At 42.1% G+C, this 24,711-nt stretch overlaps 1 protein-coding gene across 1 annotated transcript in view; it reads right to left on the reverse strand.

Annotated features, from left to right (window-relative positions):
• Window positions 1-362: 362 nt before the first annotated feature.
• The window catches only part of DELE1 (DAP3 binding cell death enhancer 1), a 47,256-nt gene continuing 22,907 nt past the window's right edge, over window positions 363-24,711 (reverse strand). Inside the window, exons 4-12 of the mRNA XM_063447916.1 lie at window positions 21,466-21,607; window positions 21,198-21,350; window positions 18,418-18,503; window positions 15,191-15,293; window positions 10,171-10,316; window positions 7,099-7,257; window positions 5,282-5,374; window positions 3,711-3,870; window positions 363-2,639 (exon numbers count right to left, since the gene is read on the reverse strand). Of these exons, the coding sequence (XP_063303986.1) occupies window positions 2,386-2,639; window positions 3,711-3,870; window positions 5,282-5,374; window positions 7,099-7,257; window positions 10,171-10,316; window positions 15,191-15,293; window positions 18,418-18,503; window positions 21,198-21,350; window positions 21,466-21,607 (1,296 nt within the window). The 3' untranslated portion in view covers window positions 363-2,385. The remainder of the gene's footprint in view (window positions 2,640-3,710; window positions 3,871-5,281; window positions 5,375-7,098; window positions 7,258-10,170; window positions 10,317-15,190; window positions 15,294-18,417; window positions 18,504-21,197; window positions 21,351-21,465; window positions 21,608-24,711) is intronic.

A 24,711-nucleotide genomic window follows, 5' to 3' on the forward strand; every position in this document is an offset into this window, starting at 1 on the left:
TTAGCTATTTGCCTAAAAGTTCCAAATTGCTCATCGCTTCTGCACAATTGGGAGCAGAAGCAGCCAGCACGCACACTTTGCACTTCACTTTCAGTCTGCAAAATGAAGACAAGATTGAATGTAAGAATGTGCCTCTGAAAGGCCAATTTGCCTCTGAATTGTCACTAATTAATATTCAAATTGTAATGTCAGATCAAATTAAGACATTAATCCTGAAGTTTGTGACATGCTTGGAACTCTGAAGACAAACCTTAACTAAAATCTTAAAAAAAAAAAAAAAAATCAGTTAAGTCTGGGTTTAAGTGCTAATAAAGGTGAAATCCATTGTATTTCAAGTGAGCAAGCACCAGGGCCAAACGTCCTTGCAAGGAACAAATTCATATTAGAAGATTTATTGTGTTTCCATTATGCCACTGAATAATGACCATAACTTATTTCAGGCTTGAACCATTTGAGGAGCTTGCGACAAGTCTGCACGCTACTAATGTGTACTGCACTTAATGTTACATAAGGTCTTTTTAAGCAATCCATAGCACAACTCTCTAAAACTCACAGGGGCCCAGAACAAAATAGACAGTGCGAAGACTAGTACATGTGTTTTAGCAAATTCTGCTATTTATATACAATGTGCGTATTGTGTTTAATAATTGCTCAGATCTCTGTAGCTTACAAATGAACCCCTGAAAAGTCTTCAGATTTGCTTTGTCTCCAAATTAAACTCACTTTTCAAAATGGACCAAAAAAGGTAAGTGGCATTTCGCTCTCCCCATTTAGACAATGAGACCTCATCCCATCTAGGTCTACTCAGACCCTGTGTAGGCCACAATGACCAAGGCAATTATCTCACAGGCACTGAAGAGTTAAAATTCCACTTACGACAAATACTTCTTTGGTTATCAACTTTTACCCTAAAAAGACAGCCTGCATTAACCTTAAAAAAAAAAACAAAAAAAAGAAAAGTTAGACCCAACAATGTATTAAAGGAAAACAATGTTCAAAATGACCCCTTTTTAAAATGTATTACATGGTTTATGCATTAGAAATAAAGTTTAAAGAGGGTGAAAGTGAGATATCTGAAGCTGAGCAACTTAAAGTTGCTGCAGGTTCAGGCAAATGCTACTCACACTGGAAAGAGGACCCACCAATTACGAGCCTCGCATTCTAGCCTTTGGGTTCTGATTTTATCCCATTAACTCTCACACAGCTAGGGCTAAAGTGGATAACTAGTTTTCACCAAGGAGCAGTTCCACACATCACTTAGGATGAATAGAGTTGCTTTGCATACACAATTCAATGCACATTTTTATGCACTAGACTATGTTCTGTAGAGATTGTCAGAGTGACAGGTCCATACACGCCTGCAGGCTACACTTCCTCTCTCTAGAGACAAATCCTTTCCATTAATCTCTACTTAGAGAGAGATCCTGACACACACCAAATACGTACAAATAGATACGTAAGACTGGAACTAGGAATTCTATTGATTTTCAGCGTAGGAGGCTGTTCTATACCCAACTGTTTTTAGAAACTACGATCCTGGCAATAATGCAAACATGTTTATGGTGTATACAAAGACCCTTTAAGAAAGGCTAACCTCTGCAACAATATTCACATTCAACTTTAATAAAGTTGGTTATCTTACTAAACTTACACTGCAATCCAGTGTGCATTGTTTTAGAATTAGAAATACTGGCCAGTAGCCTAAAGCACCCCTCCTATTATGGCAACCAGGATGGAAGGGACACAAATGCAAAGGCTTAGGCAAGTGATTTTACTCTGTTCCATACACAACACCAACATACACATGTTCCAGGCCCATTCTGATCATCTGTGATATTTTGTGTCTTCTACAACTGCACAAGTAGACAGTAGTATTAAGTATGTTTTTTTCCTTTGAGAAGTACAGGTGTAGCATTGAAACCTAACCTGGCAGTGCAGATTTTCACCAACAATATTTCCCATGGTGAATAACTGGCATTTAAGGTTGCCTGTAACTGAGCTACGATGCCACACAGTCAAACACATGACAAAATGGTATTAATTTTCTCAAAAACAGCACAATACCGGTTTGTAAAGCAATACTACAATACCTATTTGCTGATACTTTATACCGTATTTTAAATCCCATTTGAACAAGTGCTATAATATAAAATATACATTATTTAAGTGTAAAAGTGCTTTAGAGTTGTAATGTATAAAGATGCATTCAAATGGAGAGGGTATGCAGATATTGAAGCCAAAGACTTATGGCATTCAAAAACGACATTTATCCTAAACGAACAGTATTGAGACAGTTCATAAGGTTGTGAGTATGTAAACAATTTAGCATACTCATTCTTCCGCTGACATTTTGAGGGTGCTTAGACCAGCCACAGATGAAACGTTTCATCCAACCCCAATTGCTCTAAGAGATGCCAGTGGGAGTGAAATATTTTTTGGTGCAAGGATGTAGCTATTGCCATCTTGTGGAGACATTGCCAAAAGATTTCCGGTGCTCATTGAGTGAAGCAGACCCAGGCTGTGTGTTCTGTTTGCTGAATATCTGCTGCTGGTTCTGGTCAGATTTCTCAAACTCTCCAAAACAGGAAGGCAAGGGCTGGAAGCAGCTGTCTTGAGACTGACAGAAGTAGAACTCGTTCCTGTGAAGTAGAAAGAACAATCAATTAATTCTACAGTAAAGAAAAACAACGGGATAGAAGGAAATGGAGCATTGTGTCTGACTTGAGCAACAGGAAGAAGCTCAGCTAAAATGGCAAAACATCTCCAATTCTTTTATATTTTGGAGGTTTTGGTAGACTGGTAAACAAGCCTACTGATGGAACACATAGTGCACTATGCAATTAATGCTTGGTTGAAAACCAAAAAGTTTATTACTAAAATCCTTAATATTCCATAAAGCCAAAGGGCCATCCCTGGGAAACTTCTGCATAACTTCTGTGCAGACACACAAAATGTGAGAGGCAATTAAAGCAGACTGTTCAGACCAAAAGATCACCTGATCTGACTTTTATCCTCCAATAGCCTATACATTTTCAATGCTGTTTTGTTTAATGGCGGGAAAGAGCAGTGTGATTTGTTCACTAATAAGTGGACAGCACTGCAGCAGGCATCTTTCATTCAGTTCAGGAATGAGAAAGGAGTGGGGATTACATAAAGACACAGAGTATATGCTGGAAAGGAGAGCTACTGCTTAGGGAGAGCTCCCCTTAGAAAGCTGGCACATTTGTTTGGATTTGGGATAATTTCATTAACAATTCTGGACACCTAAAATTTCCTTATAAGGCCAACAGGAAACTCATTTAGATTATGGTTTAAACAGTGAAGATTTACTTTGCATTTGCACAGTATTTTATTTACGGTTGCAAGTTCTGCAAGAAAAAAATAAAAAAAAGGAGTGAATCCTAAACCATTTTCTCCTCTACTTGGCTTATGGGTTTTGGAATGTTTCTGTATCATAGTGAAACCATCTCTACTGCATTTAAACTTGAAGATAGTTGTAAGATATGTGCATCATATCTCTAGTGGGAAAACAGTTTGACGAACAGAGGCCAAGTTGGTACTCTACTGATAAAGCTTAAGAGCTGTTGGACACTCTCCCAGTTTTTGCAGGCAAAATAATACCCTTGATCCTTTTTCTAGACTCCTGTGATCTTTGTGATGGATCAGATACAGACATCAATGAGTGGTACAATTCTTAACAATGGCTCTACCTTGTGCTTGCTCCGCAGTAATCTCAAGCAGCTTCTGCTGTGCTGGCCCATGACCTGTTTTTGATGCTTTTTCATAATGCAATAGAGCCTCTTGCTTGCTGGCTGGGACCCCAAATCCTTTTTCATAACAGACTCCAAGATAATACCTACTTTGAACATCCTAATTTGGAACCAAACAAATATGTATAAGAACATTTGCATTGTAAAAAATATCTAATGCAGTGAGGCAAATAATGAGTGACCTGAAATTGTAAATATCGAATTAGAGCTATAGAAATGAGACATAAAAACAATGGAGAGGCATTAAAGAGGATCTCTCTTTTCTCGAAGAGACAGTTCCTCATTCCTTCACCCCAGTAAAGACTATTGTATGCTTCAATCTGCTGTATTAAATACATTGACACTGCTCTGGACATGGAAGGGCTGCAGGAATCATAGTGTCACAATGCTCAGGCTACGCTTTGCTGTGAAATGAGTGCAAACACTCTTTGGTTTCCTTCCATAGTTCTATAAGCACTATTAGACTGCACAAAAATCCCATAGCTGACAGTACCCTTTAAATTTATAGCCACTGGTTGATGCATTAAAGAGACAATATAGTCACTAGAACCACTACAGCTTAATGCAGTGGTCATTGTGTCTATAGCTTGTCCCTGCAAGTTGAGCACTGTAAATTTGCCTTCACACAGAAAAGGCAGTTTACATTTCTGCCAGAGAACATGTCTACAAAAATAGAAAAAATAAGGGCAGCGCAAACAATTGCAATTGAAAGATTTTTAAGGACATAAGGTACAAACGTTTTGGGTTATCCCCTTTATCAATGCATGTCATCAGACGGCCACTAGAGGTGCTTCCTAGTCCAGTTCTGCACTGTAAATGTTGAATGTTGCCCATAAAGATGCACTGAATCAATGCATCTCTATGAAGAGATGCGGATTGGAAAAGCATTGACTTGGCTGAGATCATAAAGATTGATGATCTCTGCAATGAAGGCGGGCCAGGCAGGGGTCTTGCTGCAGAACGTGAGGAAAGTTAAGTTTAATACCATTTCTGAGCGATCTGAGGGGGGCCGGGTAACTAAACAGTTAATTTAATACTAAAGTGTTAGGAATACATGCGTATTGCTGACACTAGATTGTTCCTTTAAATACAAGGTATATTGAAATGCTCCTTGTTGTTTTTTCTGTATTCATTTGTCTGTCTTATAAAATATACAGTCATGCAACTTCCATTCATAAAATATGGCAGTAGAATGTCCTATACTGCATAGTTTAGTAACTTTCAAAATGGCAATGTCAAACATGTTAACTGTATATACGAAGAACGTGATTTATCTACTCTAATAAAGTTACATTGTTTTTACTGTTGTCCTGTTTGATTGAAGTGGTCTATTTTTACTTGGCTTCTCTCAAATGTATATATATATATCTATATATCTATATCTATATCTATATATCTATATCTCTATATCTCTATATCTATATATCTATATATCTATATATCTTTCTAGACTAAGAACAGCAATTTTCAAACAGTATTTTGACTTCTTAAAAGTACCGCTAACATCTTACCCCATTTTCAGCTGCCATAACCAGGTGAGTTATTGCTTTTTGAAGATCTCGATAAGGTTCCCTACTGTAGAAAACTCCTAAGTAGGCTTGGGCCTATGAAAAGAGATTACAATGCAATCTGCATATTAACACATTGCCATGGCCTAACGTACAATCTAACCTATGCAAACCTACTCTTCAGAATAGAACACATTTACAACTACATATTAAAAAAAAAATAATTTACTCATCTACGCAAAAAGCTTACAAAAAAATGAAAGCAAAAATCTGCAACTTTGAGGATTCTAAAGTCACCATAATGATTTTTTAGGGAACAGATCCCATATATTTATTACTCAGATATTTTTTTGTATTGCCTTTAAATTTTAGTCAACTATTTCTACAGAAGGCAATAATAGGTTCAAAGCTTGTGTTGCCATAGCAAAAAAAAAATAAAAAAAATATTAAAAGGTTGTATTGTTATCACGTATTGAAAATGACATAATTAAGGTAAGAAAAAACGGGTCGCAAGAGTATTCTGAGAACGGACAGCAACTGAAATAGCCTGCCCTTCGGTAGGTCCCCGCTCAGAACTCAAGCTGGTTTTAGCTCATCTTGTGCCATTACAGAGAGAACATATCTGAAGCATATCAGACTGGTCCCACCCATACGGGTAGTCCAGATCCGAAATGCCAGCAAGTTCTCTCTGCACGAGAGATACAGCAACCCCAGACGATCGTTTCAGCCTTGTTAGGCATCATCAGTGAGGCATAGCTAATATCTCTCTAGGCACCGTGAGCAAGGGGTCCACGTCTGGATTACCCTTTAAACTTATGGAGAGAAAAAACACGGGTCGCAAGAGTATTCTGAGAACGGACAGCAACTGAAATAGCCTGCCCTTCGGTAGGTCCCCGCTCAGAACTCAAGCTGGTTTTAGCTCATCTTGTGCCATTACAGAGAGAACATATCTGAAGCATATCAGACTGGTCCCACCCATACGGGTAGTCCAGATCCGAAATGCCAGCAAGTTCTCTCTGCACGAGAGATACAGCAACCCCAGACGATCGTTTCAGCCTTGTTAGGCATCATCAGTGAGGCATAGCTAATATCTCTCTAGGCAAACGATCGTCTGGGGTTGCTGTGTCTCTCGTGCAGAGGGAACTTGCTGGCATTTTGGATCTGGACTGCCCGTATGGGTGGGACCAGTCTGATATGTTTCAGAGAAGTTCTCTCTGTAATGGCACAAGATGAGCAAAAAACAGCTTGAGAACTGAGCGGTGACCGACTGAAGGGCAGGCTATTTCAGTTGCTGCCCGTTCTCAGTATTCTCTTGCGACCCATTTTTTACTCTCCACAAGTTTAAGGGATAATCCAGATGTGGACCCCTTGTTCACGGTGCCTAGGGAGATATCAGCTATGCTTCACTGATGATGCCTTATAAGGCTGAAACGATCGTCTGGGGTTGCTGTGTCTCTCGTGCAGAGGGAACTTGCTGGCATTTTGGATCTGGACTGCCCGTATGGGTGGGACCAGTCTGATATGTTTCAGAGAAGTTCTCTCTGTAATGGCACAAGATGAGCAAAAAACAGCTTGAGAACTGAGCGGTGACCGACCGAAGGGCAGGCTATTTCAGTTGCTGCCCGTTCTCAGTATTCTCTTGCGACCCATTTTTTACTCTAATTAAGGTAATTTCCCTGACCTCCCCACATAACCAATAATGGCCCCCAAGAAAATGCACTAATTGGGTTCAGCCATGTGAGACTTGGATCATATGCAAATTTTTCACAAACTTTTCACATTACATTTTTGTTAAGTGTAATAATAATTTAAATGCCAACCTCTTTGAGACCAGCCTGAGCAGCTTCTTTTAGCATTCGTAGAGCAGTCTGCACGTCTTCTGGTCGAACTTTGACTCCATCACGTAAGAGGTAGCGAGCAAAACGATATTTAGCTCTATTATGTCCACTGTTAGCTGCTAGTAAATAATATTCTGCTGCCTAACGAAAGCAAAAAAATAATCAAAACAGTAAACCATGGGCACTATAGTTGCACATTTGTTCAAATATATTAATATTAAATGGATATTTGTAGCTCTTTCTAGGCTGTAAGGTTTTCACTTAATTGCAATGCATTACACTTTCATGTGGTAACATGGCTGATGGTGCAGAGATGAAGATTGATAAAACCTTCCATAGCTAAGTGGGAAGCAATAAGTGCTGATGCAGCATATCTCCAAACGACTAATAGGGTGTGTGGATAATCAGGAGTTTTACAGTGTTTAAAAATTAATTATGCTTTATTAAGTGTGTGTGTGTGTGTGTCAGACTAATCAAAATTTTTAAGAAAAAAAAAACAGAGGATAATCATAAAGACAACTTCACCTTTACTTGGGTATAATGTATATCCCTCTATGGCGATAGTAGCCCCCTATGATGCAACAACATGGAACAGTGAACTTTAATGATTGTGTTGGGGTTAGTGTTCAGTGTTTTATACTGTCTAATTAAATTTTTGCCTGGCTCTTCACTAAATTGACTTCTAAAGTCTAGGTAGTTTGGTTCAGCCAAAATCCCTTTTGTTGAAAATGTTTTTTCTTTAAAGCTTATTAGAATGTGACTCTGCAGTGATATACGCAGTTCAACAAATTTGTGGGGCACTTGTCTCTGAGCTTCTCTTGTTTAACGTGCCTAACACAGTAACCTAGATGTGTTAATGTTACATTTCAGTTATTATTATTATCATCATCACCATTTATATAGTGCCAACAGATTCCATAGCGCTTTACATTATTATTAGAGGGGGGGGGGGGGGGGATTTAACTATAAATAGGACAATTACAACAAAACTTACAGGAACGATAGGTTGAAGAGGGTTACAGTCTATAGGAGGTGGGGTATAAAACACATTAGGACAGGAAATAGCAATCAAATAAGGTGGGAGTGAAGCAGAGCTGTAGGAGAGAGTATAGTGCTGCCCTTTAGGATGGCGGTAGGCAGGCTATTCCATAGGAAGGGAGCCACACGCGAGAAGTCAAGCACGAGTTGGCCGTACGGGTGCGAGCAGCAGATAGGAGAAGACCGTAGAGACCCGAGAGGGGGCATACTTATGGATCTGTGAGAAGATATAAGAGGGGCTAGAATTGTTCATTGCGTTATAGGTATGGGTTAGCACTTTGAATTGACGCCTATAGGATACAGGAAGCCAATGTGAGGACTGACAGAGGGGTGAGGTGTGAGAGGACCGACTAGAGAGGAAAATCAGTCAGGCGGCAGCATTTATTACAGACTGTAGCGGGGCAGTACGGCTATTGGGAAGACCAGTTAGGAGAGAGTTACAATAGTCCATGCGAGAGATTACTAGAGCATGGACAAGCTCTTTAGTAGCATCCTGTGTAAAAAAGGGGCGGATTCGGGCAATGTTTTTAAGGTGGAATTGGCATGATTTGACAACACACAGGATGTGAGGCTCAAAGGTGATGCCAGAATCAAAAGTAACACAAAGACAACGTGCTTGTAAGGATGGGCTGATATGGGTAACCCCAATCTGAAGGGAGAGCGAGAGAGGAGGAAAGACAAGAAGTTCTGTTTTGGAAAGATTGAGTTTCAGAAAGCGGGAGGACATCCAATCAGAGATAGAAGAAAGGCATACAGGTGGTATTGGAATCCAAATGAGGTAATACATTTGCCAAGAGAGGCAGTATAAAGAGAAAATAGAAAAGGACCAAGGACAGAGCCTTGGGGAACTCCAACTGAGACAAGAGTGGAGGTATAATTAGAAAAGGAGATACTGAATGAGCGTAGGGTGAGATAGGAGGAAAACCACGAGAGGACAGAGTCACAGACACCGAGTGATTGAAGAGTCAAAGGCAGCAGAGAGGTCAAGCAGAATTAGTATGGAGTAGTGACCTCTAGCTGTGATAATGTCGTTAGTAAGGGCAGTCTCAGTAGAGTGGAGGGGGCAGAAGCTGGACTTAAGAGGGCCAAGGAGTTGAGGAAGCAGGCCAGACGGGTAAACACTAGTCTTTCAAGAAGCTTTGAGGAAAAAGGGAGCAGGGATATAGGATGATAGTTAGAGGGGAAGGATGGGTCAAGACATGTTTTTTTTTTTTTTTAAAGATGGGTACAGTAGCATGTTTAAGGACAGCAGGGACAGTGCCAAAAGAAAGAGAACAGCTGAAGATGTATGTTAAGGATGGCACAAGACAAGAGAAGAGAGATCTGATAAGGTGAGACGGGACTGGATCAAGCGGGCAAGTGGTGGAGCAAGACAAAAGGATAAGTGCAGCCACCTCTTGTTCAGTAGCCTAGGAGAAGTTCGTAAGCGTTGGAGAGGCATGATCCAGGTGTGGTTGAGAAAGTGAGGGACAAGGTGGTGATAATTCTTTCCTTAGCTGTTCAATCTTGCCAGTAAAGCCAGTAAAGTATCATGCAAAACTATCAGCTGTAAGGTTAGTTTGGGGGGTGGCTGCAGCAGGGCAAAGTAGAGAGTTAAAGGTATCAAAGAGATGCCTGGGATTGCGAGAGCATGAGCTAATAAGAGAAGAAAAGTATGACTGTTTGGCAAGGGCTGCGCTGTATGAATGAAAGATGAATTTGTAATGTAGAAAGTCCGACTTGGTGTGAGACTTCCTCCAGCAGAACGGGAACATCTCTGCAGGTAACTTGTTGATTTAGTGTGCCACGGTTCCTCCTTGAGGTGCCTATTTGGAGAGGGGCTGCAGTGTCCAGGGCTGAGGGTAGAGTTATATGAGGAGATAGCCAGTGAGCAACATGAGTAAGCAGGAATGCATAATAGTTGCTCAGGTTGGAGGTTTATAGAACTCAGATTCCTTCTAAGTTGAGGGGGGTTAGACTGAGGTTGTTGGGCAAGGGGGCAACATATTCAGCAGTGCTGTGTGTAGAACCACTTACTTTGGCCATGTTCTTGGTCACACCTTTTCCTTGCTCATAACACACCCCTGTGTTGTATTGAGCTTTGCTGTAACCATTCTCTGCTGATTCTTGGAAGAAGTAAAAGGCAGTTTGGTAGTCAGTACCATTCCTCGCATTGACAATTCCTGGTGGGAAAATAAAAACAACCAAAAACATATAAGACAAGAAAAGACAATTGAACAGGGGATATACAGTTGGGTCCGGACATATTTAGACACTGACACAATTTTCATAATTTTGGCTCTGTAAGCCACCACAATGCATTTGAAATGAAACAGTCGAGGTGCAATTGTAGTGCTGACTTTCAGCTTTAATTCAAGAGGTTGAATAAAAACGTTGTATGGAGTGCTTAGGAATTGCAACCATTTTCATAATACAGCCCCCTTATTTCAGGGGCTCAAATGTAATTGGACAAATTATAATAAAAGACAATCATAAATAAAAAAAAATACATTTTTAATACTTTGTTGAGAACCCTTTGCAGGCAATGACTGCTTGAAGTCTGGAAAGCATGGAAATCATCAAACCCTGGGTTTCCTTGTTTGTGATGCTTTGCAGCCCTTTACTGCAGCTGCAGCTATTGATGATTTTTGAGCATCTCACTTAGGGCTGTTCCCCCTGCTATCAGGCTACACTGTTTAATTTGTCCTAGTACTTTTTAGAGTTGCTAATAAAGTTATTTTTTAATTTATTATTTTTTTCTCCTTTAGGATCTTATTGGAGTGGACTGGAAATGTAACCTTGTGGTCACTTTCTATTTAAGTGACACCTTGTGGTTCTCTACTATTTATTGTATTCCCTAGGGTTATCCCCTACTTTTCCAGTTAGGTGACCTTTTATTGTGGGTTAGGTACGGGACGACAAGGGTGTTACAGATGTTTTTCTTTACCACGGAAAGGATCCTACGATGACCCACCACTGTTTTCCATGATTGTACAGTCCTTTTTGTGTTGCAGAGCTCACCAGGGCGTTTTTCTTTTTTTTTCCCTCAGAATGTACCAAATTGTTGTCTGTCTGATGGATTTGTTTTTGCAGCCTAAGGATGGCCAGTTTCACTTGCATTGATAGTTCCTTTCACTGCATATTGTGTGTTCACAGCAACAGCTTTCAAATGTGAATGCCACAACTGGAATCAATTGCAGATGTTTACTTGCTTAAATGATGAAAAAATAATGAAGGAATAGCCCACATCTGTTCATGAAACAGCCTTTGAGTCAATTGTACAATTACTTTTGGTCCATTGAAAAAGAGGGGACTATAGATTGCTGTAATTCCTAAACCTTTCCTCCAATTTGGATGTGCATATCGCCAAGTTAAAACAGAGAGACTGCACTTTAAGCCCATATTCATCATGTCACTGAAACTTTATTTTGGTAAACAGCCGAAATAACAAAAGTTGAGCCAGTGTCCAAATATTTGCGGATTTAACTGTATTTTTTCAACAGAAGGGTGTAACAATAAATACATTATTTGGTACATACAGTACAATTTCCAAATCATACATATTACTGCCATATTATAATCTCCTGCTCTGTAAATTGAACTTTAATCAATCACAGACAAGAGGCTCCTGCAATGTCTAGCAAGATATTAACAGTAAAAGAGAGAATACATTTTAAATTAAACAGTCTGAGCAATAAAAAATGTAAACATTACATTTCCCTTTAAAATAAGTGTTTTGGAAGGCTCTTTAATTTACATGCAGGTAGGTGTAACATGAATGCATAAACAAAGTGACTTACCTCCTAAATGTTAGGGAATTGAGCAGTGAGGCTGCGGGGGGGCATTATCTAAACTTCAAAACCGCTTCATTAAGCTAAAGTTGTTTTGGTGACTGTAGTGTCCCTTTAATTCATTAGGTCATGATGACATTCGTTGGTGATACATTCTTTGAGCCAGTAACTAAATTGCTCATTATCCATATTTCATCACCTAGTATGGATATTATATTCTGACATGCTTGAAGCAATTTACTTTGTTACATGTTGTATGGTCACTTATTATGTTACTATTGTATAGACTGTTATCACAATAAATGAAATCTTTAAGTCATATAATTATTGTATGTTATACTGTATTGAGTTATAAAATTAGGTTTAACAAGAATTTAGGATGAGCGATAAAATAGTAGGTACCTCATTAAATCAAAATTGTGGGCGTGTTCCTATAATTCATATATCCATATAAATATTCAGATTAACATTATTAAAAATTAAGACATTTATTCATTTTCACAAAATATTGTTTGTCATATATGGTGTCACAATTATCCCTACAGCACAAGAAAGAAATAATAAATATGAAAGTGCTGCTTTATGCTTGACAAATACATCAGTGAACTTTGAAATATTGCTGGGTCATTTCTTGGTTGGGCTATAAAACATCTAGAACTACAGTGCTTGCAGACTGTAAAAGCAATATAGCCATCCATAATAGTGTTTAATATTTTAGACACACAGGACAGGGACCGCCAGAATGCTGGGTTCTTCAATTGCCACAATGCACAACTGTGCACAAGGGTGATCGCACTCCGGCCAACTGGGCCTTCCCAGGGGACGTATGTTTTTCCCTCCTTGAAATGTTTAGAAAATCATCTCATTGTTCAGCGAATAACACCGCCTTGGCCGTCCCACTGTGCCAGAATCAACCTTGTTTCCTGTACCTTACGGGACTGACTGGTGAGGATCTCCTCCTTCCTCATTGATATCCTACTATTTCTCACGGACCTGAAGGGAACCCACATCTTCTATTCCTGGACGGTCAGCTGCCCTGGTGGCCTGGACTCTTTTTGGGGTTCTTGGCAGATCTGCTAACTATCGCAGGTTGTTGGGGATCTGTTGGGCGTCTCTTGGACCCCAGGAACATAACGATGCTACCTCACCATCTGGTTGTTCCTGGTCTGATTGGTGTTTGGAACTGTACCTTGATCCATTATGTGGTGATTGGGACGGCCTGTGTCCCGGTCTGAGGACTCCCGATGGACTAGGATCCTCTTGTGTGCCAACTACCCAGTGAAATCCACCTCCAGCTTATGGGATGTGGTCGGTCTCCATTTTCTATGGGACTGGGCATTTGCTGATGGACTTTCATGCTTGGTTTGGTGTGGCTTTCCATTACCGGATGTTCGGGCGTTCGACGGAGAGATTTCTTCCGTAGCCCCAACGTGCTAGGTCTCCCATCGCACTTTAGGATTCTTCCTTCGTTTTCTATTCTTTTCTCAAAATACGAAGCCTTCTGTCATGTTGTAAAATTTAAGATTATGCTAGCTTAAATCTTAATTTTAGTAATGACAGGAGGCAAGTATTTTCCCTTCTATTCGTTTTCTTTGTATGTGTCACGGGTCTAAAGTAGGTTTTGGCTCATGTTTTGTGCTTACATTGATGATTGTATTTCCAATAATCTGGAATTCCCATTGGAGTTTTACATAGTAGTTATTCAGTTATTAGATTGTAATATACAATTTTCTTCTAAGGGATGATGTATACGGTAAGTTACTTGGATTTCAATGTTCATGACATTTGGTTGTTCGCGTGAAACTCTCTGGAATTTTAATCCTTTGGATTTTGATTCATCCCTGAACACTTTCGTTGTTTGTGTGCAATTCACGGGGAAGTTTGCTCCTTCGGATGTTGTACTTAGGAGTCATTGTTATTGCTTGTTATATGTTTACTTCTGCTTGATGTCACTTTCTGAAAGATGAAGTGATGAGGTCACTATGCCTTATGTACATCCTATTCTCTTGTGATTGGTTCTTTTTTCTATGTGTTTCTTTGCTGCTGTGTGGAGCTAGTAAAAAGAGATTATGCAAAAGAACTTATAGGTGAAAAAATGAAATCTAATGGATACACTCTTCCTTTACTAAGCAAAGGCAATTTTCTTATATAAATGATCATTCGTTTATTCCTATAACTGTAGGAAAGTAATTTTCGTGTAAATTTGTTTTGCTTGCACATGTAACAATGTTTTCATGTGAGCACTGTAATAAAATGTGTAGGATCAATGAGAGATTAAATATATATGACAGGCAATGTAGTATGTTGTAAAATATATGTTCCAAACCAATAATCCTTGCAACTTGGACCAAAGAAGTTTCGAAGGGAAGATCTATATAATTTCACGCATGGATTATTGTAACGGTCTCTTACTTGGTCTTCCCAATAGCCGTATTGCCCCTCTACAGTCTGTAATGAATTCTGACGCCAGACTGATTTTCCTCTCTAGTCGGTCCTCTACCACCTCACCCCTCTGTCAGTCCTTACATTGGCTTCCTGTATCCTATATATGTCAATTCAAAGTACTAACCCATACCTATAAAGCATTAAACAATTCTAGACCCTCATATCTTCTCACAGATCCACAGGTATGCCCCTTCTCGGTCTCTCCGCTCTGCCCGTGACCTTCTCTTGTCCGCTGCTCGCACCCGTGCGGCCAACTCACACTTGTAGGACTTCTCGCAGGTGGCTCCCTTCCAATGGAATAGCCTGCCTACTGCCATCAGACTCTCCCCTAGTCTTCAATCGTTTAAGAAGTGCCTTGAAACCCTTCTCCCCCTCTCATAACCCTCCCCTTCTGTACCCTGAGAAAAACAATAAAAATTGTCAAATTCCAAAAAAATATCCATCTCTTTAAGAAAGCTTAGGGCCTCCCAGAGTAACCTTTACCTCACATACCTGTCCCTTGCTCTCTCCTGAAGGGCAGCACTCTACTCTCTCTTCTAGCCCTGCTTCACTCAACCTTATTTGATTGCTATTTCCTGTCCTATTGTGTTTTACACCCCACCTCCTATAGACTGTAAGATCGTTGGAGCCTATCGTTCCTGTAAGTTTTCTTGTAATTATCCTTTTTATAGTTAACACCCACTTATAATATTGTAAAGCACTATGGAATCTTTTGGCGCTATATAAATGGGAATAGTAATAATACAAATGTATACACATATACATACACACACTCTTCATATATCTATAATTGGATAGTATAAAATAAATATCAAGATTACCAAAAATGTTCAGCACCACTGGGAAACTGGTCTCTGCAACATCTAACAACCTGGATGCTGCAAACTCCACAGACTCCTCTGGATCTCTCCCAGTGTCCACAATCTGCAAAAAAAAAAAAAAAAAACATTTTATTTAAAATTAATTTATCAGCCAACATGCTGAGCAAACAAAATAACAGGAATAGACATTTCTATTGTGGAAGAGGAACTTTTGTTTTAGACGTATCACACATGGATGCTGGTCCCAAGGTAACCTAAGGAACCCAGGTACAGGGCCCTCCACTAATACTGGCACCCTTTTGATATTTTGTTTAAAAAAATACTCTACTCTCAAACACACCACAGGTTTACCAAAAAAAAAAAAAAAAAATTAAAAATCTTTGTTAAATATGTGTGGCACAATTATGGTCACCCCTGTAAATTTGTAAAAGTATATTCAAATTGATATTTTACATTTGTTTGGTACACCTGGATGACCCCTGTTTCAAAGGGGTATAAAGATGAGGTAACCCATAGGTCAAATACCCTTAGTCATTCATCAAAAGGGGTAAGACCAAGGGATATAGCTGTGATGTGTGACAAAATAGCAAAAGCATTGAAAATGCCTATTTCCACCGTTAGGGAAATGGTTAAAAGGTTCCGGTCATTATAAATGTTCTGAATCAACCTGGAAGAGGATGTGTGTCTATATTGTCTCAACACATTGTGACACTGTTAAAAGGATATATCTGCAAAGAATCCCAGCTGGAGAATTGCAAAAGTCAGTTGCGTCTTGGGGTCAGAAAGTTTTAAAAACTACAATCCGACATCATTATAAAGTAGTAAGACGCCTGATAAACAGGATCTTTTGTAGTGTGTCCACAGAATCTTAGGTAGGGGATAACCCTTGAATATTTAATAAATGTAGAGACTGGGGGTGGACCCGAGCCCAAAAGAGCTCAGGGACACCAAGAAAGATTCTATGAGTCTACTCTTTGTGGACTGAAAATAAAAATAAAAAACACCTTTATTATAGGGTACAAATTCCCCAAAAGAAGTAAAGGAAACTTATAAATAATGCTAACACATCTAATAAATAAGTGGGAGGTGGTAATATGTATATCAGAGAAAGGAGTGAGCAATTGAATATTACACTGTCCACTGCTTGAAACCGTATAGTCAAGGGTTTCTTTTAACTATACATGTGGTTAGTGTAGAAGGTAGATAATAATCATAGCTTGAGCGATCTATAAGGCCTTTGGGGGAGATAAGAACAAAAATAGTATCTCTTATAAATAGACCTGTTAACTTAGTTACTAGTAGGATTGATACACCTCTGTATCCTCAACATTTTCTTAAGCTTTGCTACTGAATCACTTGGAGAGATCACAAGTTCTAAAGCTCTGCAGAATAATAGATCATTATGAGCTCTCTAAGATCTATATAAGCGATATATTAACCATTTGGGGGCATTTAGCTCCATATATGGATACCCTTTTTTAGATACTAGAGTGCAACTCAGTGGCTTTTCAATATAAGCAATAGCATCTCCACTATTTGTCTGAAAACAATATACTAAGCCATTGTTTTGGGCATTTAACCCCTTAAATAGACAAGCTAGTCTCAGGCACTGTGGTGAAGCTCAGTATTTTGAAGCAATAGCGATCTATAACACAAGATTTGCTAGTTTTGGATATAATTGATACTCTGTCTAAGGCTTCAATGACTATCTGTATCAATCCTACTAGTAACTAAGTTAACAGGTCTATTTATAAGAGATACTATTTTTGTTCTTATCTCCCCCAAAGGCCTTATAGATCGCTCAAGCTATGATTATTATCTACCTTCTACACTAACCACATGTATAGTTAAAAGAAACCCTTGACTATACGGTTTCAAGCAGTGGACAGTGTAATATTCAATTGCTCACTCCTTTCTCTGATATACATATTACCACCTCCCACTTATTTATTAGATGTGTTAGCATTATTTATAAGTTTCCTTTACTTCTTTTGGGGAATTTGTACCCTATAATAAAGGTGTTTTTTATTTTTATTTTCAGTCCACAAAGAGTAGACTCATAGAATCTTTCTTGGTGTCCCTGAGCTCTTTTGGGCTCGGGTCCACCCCCAGTCTCTACATTTACAATCCGACATCACCTACATCACCACAAGTTCTTTGGAAGGGTTTCAAGGAAAACGCCTCTACTTTAATCCAAAATTAAGCTCAAGCATTTTCAGTTTGCCAGACATCACTGTAACTTCAAATCAGTTCTTATTCTATAGTCTGATAAACATAAAGTAGAGCTTTTTGGCAATAAACACCAGAGGTGTGTATCCCACCATAGCTGGGTTTCATGCGTACAGAGAGGTAGCCATATAAAAGAAAGTACCGAATTCCCACGGTTAAATATGAGGGTGGCTCTTTAATGTTTTGGGGCTATTTTTCTGCCAGAGGACCTGGACATTTTAAAATGGTTAGCGGACCACAAAATCAAGGTCCTGCCATGGCCATTCCTATCTCCTAAAAAATTAGGTGAACTAAAGAGGAGAGTCCACAAGTGTCGACCTCAAAATTTGAAAGATCTGGAGGAATGGCCTCAGATTCCTTGCTATGTATTCTCCAGCCTCATCGGGCATTATAGGAGAATACTCAGAGCTGTTGTCTTGCTAAGGGAGGCAGCACAATTTTTTTTACTAGAAGGGTGCCAATAATTGTTCAACACATATATTTAACAAGTATTTTTATGTTGGATAAACTTATGTTTTGTTTGCAATTGTTAAATATTTACATAGGCACTGTCCAATTCATTCCCCCAAAGCAGAAATTATTTGTTTCCTTTTGTATGTTAGTGCATCTTGCCATAACATTACTTGAAGTTTCTCTAAAAAATATTTAAAATGATTTGTCTGACTTGATAGACTGTAATTAAAGCAATTCAAAGAACACCAATAGTAATTAATTACTTCTTAATAACCGCTTCAGTTTTTGCCTTGATTTGCATTTGTAAACGTATAAATGAGGCACAGCATGAATATATTTCGCTGAAGAATACTGCAGGATGAAAAAATATTTTCGAGAGCCAAATGGGAGAGGAACATATTTAAGTAATTGCATCAAGTCACTCAAAAGCCCAGCTCTATCACAGCATAGTCTTGTTACTTCAAGACAGATGACTCATATCTTTTTTTTGTTATCTACATATGAATGATCTATGGAAATATAATGATTGATCCATTGAATATTACCTGCTGGCTGGGATGTACAGTGGGCTCGTTGCTATCAGCTATTTTCTCAGGTGTGGATGGTGAGCCGAGATCAACCCGTGATTCAGCTGCAAGAGCAGAATGTGTGTGAAAAACAGTATATAAAAAGGTGTATTTTCTAGTAACATACAGATCAGGTGTTCCTAACCCATGGTACGCATACCCCCAGGGGTACAAGTCAGTGCTCCAAGGGGTACGCGGAAAAAGTTTGGTAATGGTGACAATAAACATGTCCCATCAGGGGCCAGGTCGCGCACTGTAGCGCTTTCATAGCGCAACCGGGCCCTGTGTTTGTGCAGCTAGAGCTGGTAGGAAGTAACAGCTTGTAACTATGCAGGGGGAGTCTGGGTCAGAGGAGGAGCAGGGGGAGTCTGGGTCAGAGGAAGAGCAGGGGGAGTCTGGGTCAGAGGAAGAGCAGGGGGAGTCTGGGTCAGAGGAAGAGCAGGGGGAGTCTGGGTCAGAGGAAGAGCAGGGGGAGTCTGGGTCAGAGGAAGAGCAGGGGGAGTCTGGGTCAGAGGAAGAGCAGGGGGAGTCTGGGTCAGAGGAAGAGCAGGGGGAGTCTGGGTCAGAGGAAGAGCAGGGGGAGTCTGGGTCAGAGGAAGAGCAGGGGGAGTCTGGGTCAGAGGAAGAGCAGGGGGAGTCTGGGTCAGAGGAAGAGCAGGGGGAGTCTGGGTCAGAGGAAGAGCAGGGGGAGTCTGGGTCAGAGGAAGAGCAGGGGGAGTCTGGGTCAGAGGAAGAGCAGGGGGAGTCTGGGTCAGAGGAAGAGCAGGGGGAGTCTGGGTCAGAGGAAGAGCAGGGGGAGTCTGGGTCAGAGGAAGAGCAGGGGGAGTCTGGGTCAGAGGAAGAGCAGGGGGAGTCTGGGTCAGAGGAAGAGCAGGGGGAGTCTGGGTCAGAGGAAGAGCAGGGGGAGTCTGGGTCAGAGGAAGAGCAGGGGGAGTCTGGGTCAGAGGAAGAGCAGGGGGAGTCTGGGTCAGAGGAAGAGCAGGGGGAGTCTGGGTCAGAGGAAGAGCAGGGGGAGTCTGGGTCAGAGGAAGAGCAGGGGGAGTCTGGGTCAGAGGAAGAGCAGGGGGAGTCTGGGTCAGAGGAAGAGCAGGGGGAGTCTGGGTCAGAGGAAGAGCAGGGGGAGTCTGGGTCAGAGGAAGAGCAGGGGGAGTCTGGGTCAGAGGAAGAGCAGGGGGAGTCTGGGTCAGAGGAAGAGCAGGGGGAGTCTGGGTCAGAGGAAGAGCAGGGGGAGTCTGGGTCAGAGGAAGAGCAGGGGGAGTCTGGGTCAGAGGAAGAGCAGGGGGAGTCTGGGTCAGAGGAAGAGCAGGGGGAGTCTGGGTCAGAGGAAGAGCAGGGGGAGTCTGGGTCAGAGGAAGAGCAGGGGGAGTCTGGGTCAGAGGAAGAGCAGGGGGAGTCTGGGTCAGAGGAAGAGCAGGGGGAGTCTGGGTCAGAGGAAGAGCAGGGGGAGTCTGGGTCAGAGGAAGAGCAGGGGGAGTCTGGGTCAGAGGAAGAGCAGGGGGAGTCTGGGTCAGAGGAAGAGCAGGGGGAGTCTGGGTCAGAGGAAGAGCAGGGGGAGTCTGGGTCAGAGGAAGAGCAGGGGGAGTCTGGGTCAGAGGAAGAGCAGGGGGAGTCTGGGTCAGAGGAAGAGCAGGGGGAGTCTGGGTCAGAGGAAGAGCAGGGGGAGTCTGGGTCAGAGGAAGAGCAGGGGGAGTCTGGGTCAGAGGAAGAGCAGGGGGAGTCTGGGTCAGAGGAAGAGCAGGGGGAGTCTGGGTCAGAGGAAGAGCAGGGGGAGTCTGGGTCAGAGGAAGAGCAGGGGGAGTCTGGGTCAGAGGAAGAGCAGGGGGAGTCTGGGTCAGAGGAAGAGCAGGGGGAGTCTGGGTCAGAGGAAGAGCAGGGGGAGTCTGGGTCAGAGGAAGAGCAGGGGGAGTCTGGGTCAGAGGAAGAGCAGGGGGAGTCTGGGTCAGAGGAAGAGCAGGGGGAGTCTGGGTCAGAGGAAGAGCAGGGGGAGTCTGGGTCAGAGGAAGAGCAGGGGGAGTCTGGGTCAGAGGAAGAGCAGGGGGAGTCTGGGTCAGAGGAAGAGCAGGGGGAGTCTGGGTCAGAGGAAGAGCAGGGGGAGTCTGGGTCAGAGGAAGAGCAGGGGGAGTCTGGGTCAGAGGAAGAGCAGGGGGAGTCTGGGTCAGAGGAAGAGCAGGGGGAGTCTGGGTCAGAGGAAGAGCAGGGGGAGTCTGGGTCAGAGGAAGAGCAGGGGGAGTCTGGGTCAGAGGAAGAGCAGGGGGAGTCTGGGTCAGAGGAAGAGCAGGGGGAGTCTGGGTCAGAGGAAGAGCAGGGGGAGTCTGGGTCAGAGGAAGAGCAGGGGGAGTCTGGGTCAGAGGAAGAGCAGGGGGAGTCTGGGTCAGAGGAAGAGCAGGGGGAGTCTGGGTCAGAGGAAGAGCAGGGGGAGTCTGGGTCAGAGGAAGAGCAGGGGGAGTCTGGGTCAGAGGAAGAGCAGGGGGAGTCTGGGTCAGAGGAAGAGCAGGGGGAGTCTGGGTCAGAGGAAGAGCAGGGGGAGTCTGGGTCAGAGGAGAAGCAGGGGGAGTCTGGGTCAGAGGAGAAGCAGGGGGAGCCTTCGGCAGAGAAAAAGGGGAGATGAGAGAGAAAACATAAATTTGAAATAAATGCAACTATATTAATTACAAATATTTTTCTAATGTGAGAGGTATAATTTATGGAAATGGTCTGCCAATGGATGCACAAGTGAAAAAAGGTTGGGAACCAATGATATAGATGAATTAACATAGTACCTTGATCAATAGAAAAATGAAGAGTATCATATCCAGAAGCCAAGATTGGGGGCGAATTTAAAGAAGGAGTATCATCAACCGTATCATCTTGCAATTGAGTGTCATTCCAGACAGAAACCTTGACTTTGTTTGGTATAATGCTTTGCTTCACAACTGAAACACAGCGGGAAAACGATTACAGGACTGTTCTGAGATTAAAAGACACTATAATATAATATGCAAAATAGAAAATACAATATGCATTGTTTGCACTGTGTACATTACTTACAGGGATCTTGGTTCTGTGAGAGAGAGCAGAGGATGTGTTTTATAAACTTTCGAGGGCACCGGTGTTCTGGAGATACACCAGGAGTTGATTTCTGATATGACACTTGTCGGGCCAAATGCAGGAAAAACACAGCTATGGCCCCCTGAAACATATAGTTGGTCATATTAATGCACTATAAACATCCAAACACCTGTTTGAAAGTAAAGTTCTATCTTCTCATCCTTTGAACCACTGACAAATATTTTCTATTCTCAGACATGCAGACAGTTTGAAAAATCTCTGTTCCAACCTATTATTTTAGAATGAATGACAAACACAATATATATTTTAGGACATTAAAGCGGCACTGTCATGCCGAACTTACCTTTCCTCAATCTCTTCCTCTTCTCCCACTCTCTCAAGATCTGTTCTCCGTTTCTTCCGGTCTTCTTTAGTTTTCTTTAAAATCATAAGACAAAGTAGGGACTCTTTGCCTTATGGAGGATTCCTCCGCTTGACCAGCTCTGACCAGCGGAGGAGCAAAGTGTGCTTCATTTCCGCTGGTCAGAGCAATTTTCCCATAATTCTTACCTTTCCACTGTGTTCCCGCGATGCTTCCTATCATTTTAGACTAAACTACCGAATTGCGTTCTAAATGAATGAGAACAGTATGTTCGTTTGTTTTAGAACGCAATTCGGCACTTTGAAACTCCGATCCTATTAATTGCCGCGGCTGCATCTTGCAGCCGCTTAGTAGATAACTCCCTAATTCCCACGCCCACATTTACTAATACTAAAGTAAAGATTACTTAGTATTAGTAAATAATATGCCCCTACTCGCTATACCGCAAGTAGGGGCATGTCTAGTAAGCAGCTCACTGTAAAAAAACAAAAAACAAAAACTAAAGTTCTTTGGAATTTTCCCACGCTGTGTAAAATGACACAGAGCACTGTGATTGGATGGATTTCAAGCCATCCAATCACAGTGCTCTGTGTCATTTTACACAGCGTGGGAAAGTTCTTTGGAATTCCAAATTCCAAAGAACTTTCCCATGCTGTGTAAAATGACAAAGAGCACTCTGATTGGCTTAAACCCACCAATGGGGGCCGGGGGAGGACAGTAGGTCCCCAGGGCCGGATTAAGAGCACAGTGGGCCTGGTGCTGACAATTATGATGGGCCTAATTACGGAATCTTATCGACCAAAAACACTAAAACAGTCATACCTCCCAAGCATCATGTATCTGATGGAGATGGTGCTGGAGGGAAACTCATAGGATGCAGCTATAAGAAAACACATACTCTAAGCTAATCTCTCTCTAATTTATGCTTTCATCTTTCAAGTAAATCCATAACCCCTAACAGCAGTGTCCAGTGAAGCAGGAAATCAATGGGCGCGGTAAAAGGGTGTGCCACTGGCGCGAATCACGTGACCAGACCTGCCAAAAGGGGTGGACATGCCCAAAAAGGGGGCATGTTTGTCCAAAGAATTGGAAGGTCAGCCTGGCATGAATGCCTGTCAGGTTGCCTGCCAATGCTGCAGGCTGTCCAACTAAGGGCATACTATGCAGGCAGCACCCTGAGCTTGACATAAATGCGTCTAATGATGCGCTCACTCCATGCTTTCTAAGGACTGTCCCCTAGCACTCGCTGGTCCACTAGTCTCCTTACCTTCTAACTAGCAGGCAGAAGTTCCTGGTATATAGTCTGAGACAGAGAAAAGTTGTATGTAGTGAGTGTAAAATAAAGGGGACATGCCACAGTGTTAGAGGTACCAACATCTGCATTACCTAAACTAATTTTATTGTCAGCCAGTCCACACAAGTTTTGTTCCCATACATCCCTCTTACGCTTCCAAACTTAAAGGGACACTATAGTCACCAGAACAACTACAGTTTATTGTATTTGTTCTGGTAAGTAGAATCATTCCATTCAGGCTTTTTGCAGTAAACACTGTCTTTTCAGAGAAAATAACTCCACTGGCCGCTCCTTAGATGGCTGCTAGAGGTGCTTCCTGGGGCAGTACTGCCTAGTTTGCAGCACTGCCATTCAGTGTCTCCACCCTCTGCATGCAGATACTGAACTTTCCTCATAGAGATGCATTGATTCAATTTATCGTTATGAGGAGATGCTGATTGGCCAGGGCTATGCAGCCAATCCTATGGGGAAGTATAATTTGCTCTGACCACCACTTGTGATGATGTCAGCAGACAGTCAGTTCAGAGGCAGAGCCTGCAGCTGCAGACTTGAATACAAGTAATATTTTACTATATTTAGGGAGGCAAGAAGGGGCCAGGGTGGTGGTTTTAAGCCACCTTTCTTGGAAAAAAATACCAGCCTTAATCATTTGTATAATTAATTAGTTATGCGTGACATCACATGATGTAAATCACAAAGAGTGACATCAGAGAAAATTCTGTAAAATCACCAACAAACTACTCACAGTTTGATTCTGCTGAATAGATGGATTGCTCCCAGTGTCTCACTGTCTCCCAGTGTCTCAGTCTCGCAAGTCACCCAGTGTCTCAGTGTCCCTATGTATCACAGTGTCAGTGTCCCCATGTCGCCCAGTCCCCTAGTCTCCCAGTGTCTCAGTGTCCCCATTTCTCCCAGTGTCCCAATGTCTCAGTGTGTCCTCATGTCACTATAATACTGGGGACACTGAGAGACCCGGGGACACTGAGTGACCCGGGGACACTGAAAGACCCAGGGACACTGAGAGACATGGGGACACAGAGACAGGGGGGCACAGAGACATTTAGGGAAACTGGGAGAAATTGGGACACTGAGACACTAGGGACACAGACACTGGGAGACATGGGGACACTGAAACATTTGGGGACACTAAGACACTAGGGACACAGAGACATGGTAACACAGACACTAGGAGACTAGGGTACACTGTGAGACTAGGGGACACTGGCTGGGAGACAGACACTTAGGGACACTGGGAGACATGGGGACAGTTGTGGACATAGACATGGGGACACTGGGACATATAGGGACACTGGGAGACATGGGGACACTAGGCACACTGAGACACTAGGAACACAGACACATGGGGACACTGAAACATTTGGGGATACTAAGACACTAGGGACACAGAGACATGGGAACACAGACACTGGGAGACTAGGGGACACTGGCTGGGAGACAGACACTTGGAGGCAGTTGTGGAAATAGACATGAGGACACTGGGACATATAGGGACACATGGGGTCACTAGGCACACAGAGACATGGGACACAGACACTGGGAGACTTGGGGA

Source organism: Pelobates fuscus, chromosome 3, assembly GCF_036172605.1.
Source record: "Pelobates fuscus isolate aPelFus1 chromosome 3, aPelFus1.pri, whole genome shotgun sequence".
NCBI lineage: Eukaryota > Metazoa > Chordata > Amphibia > Anura > Pelobatidae > Pelobates > Pelobates fuscus.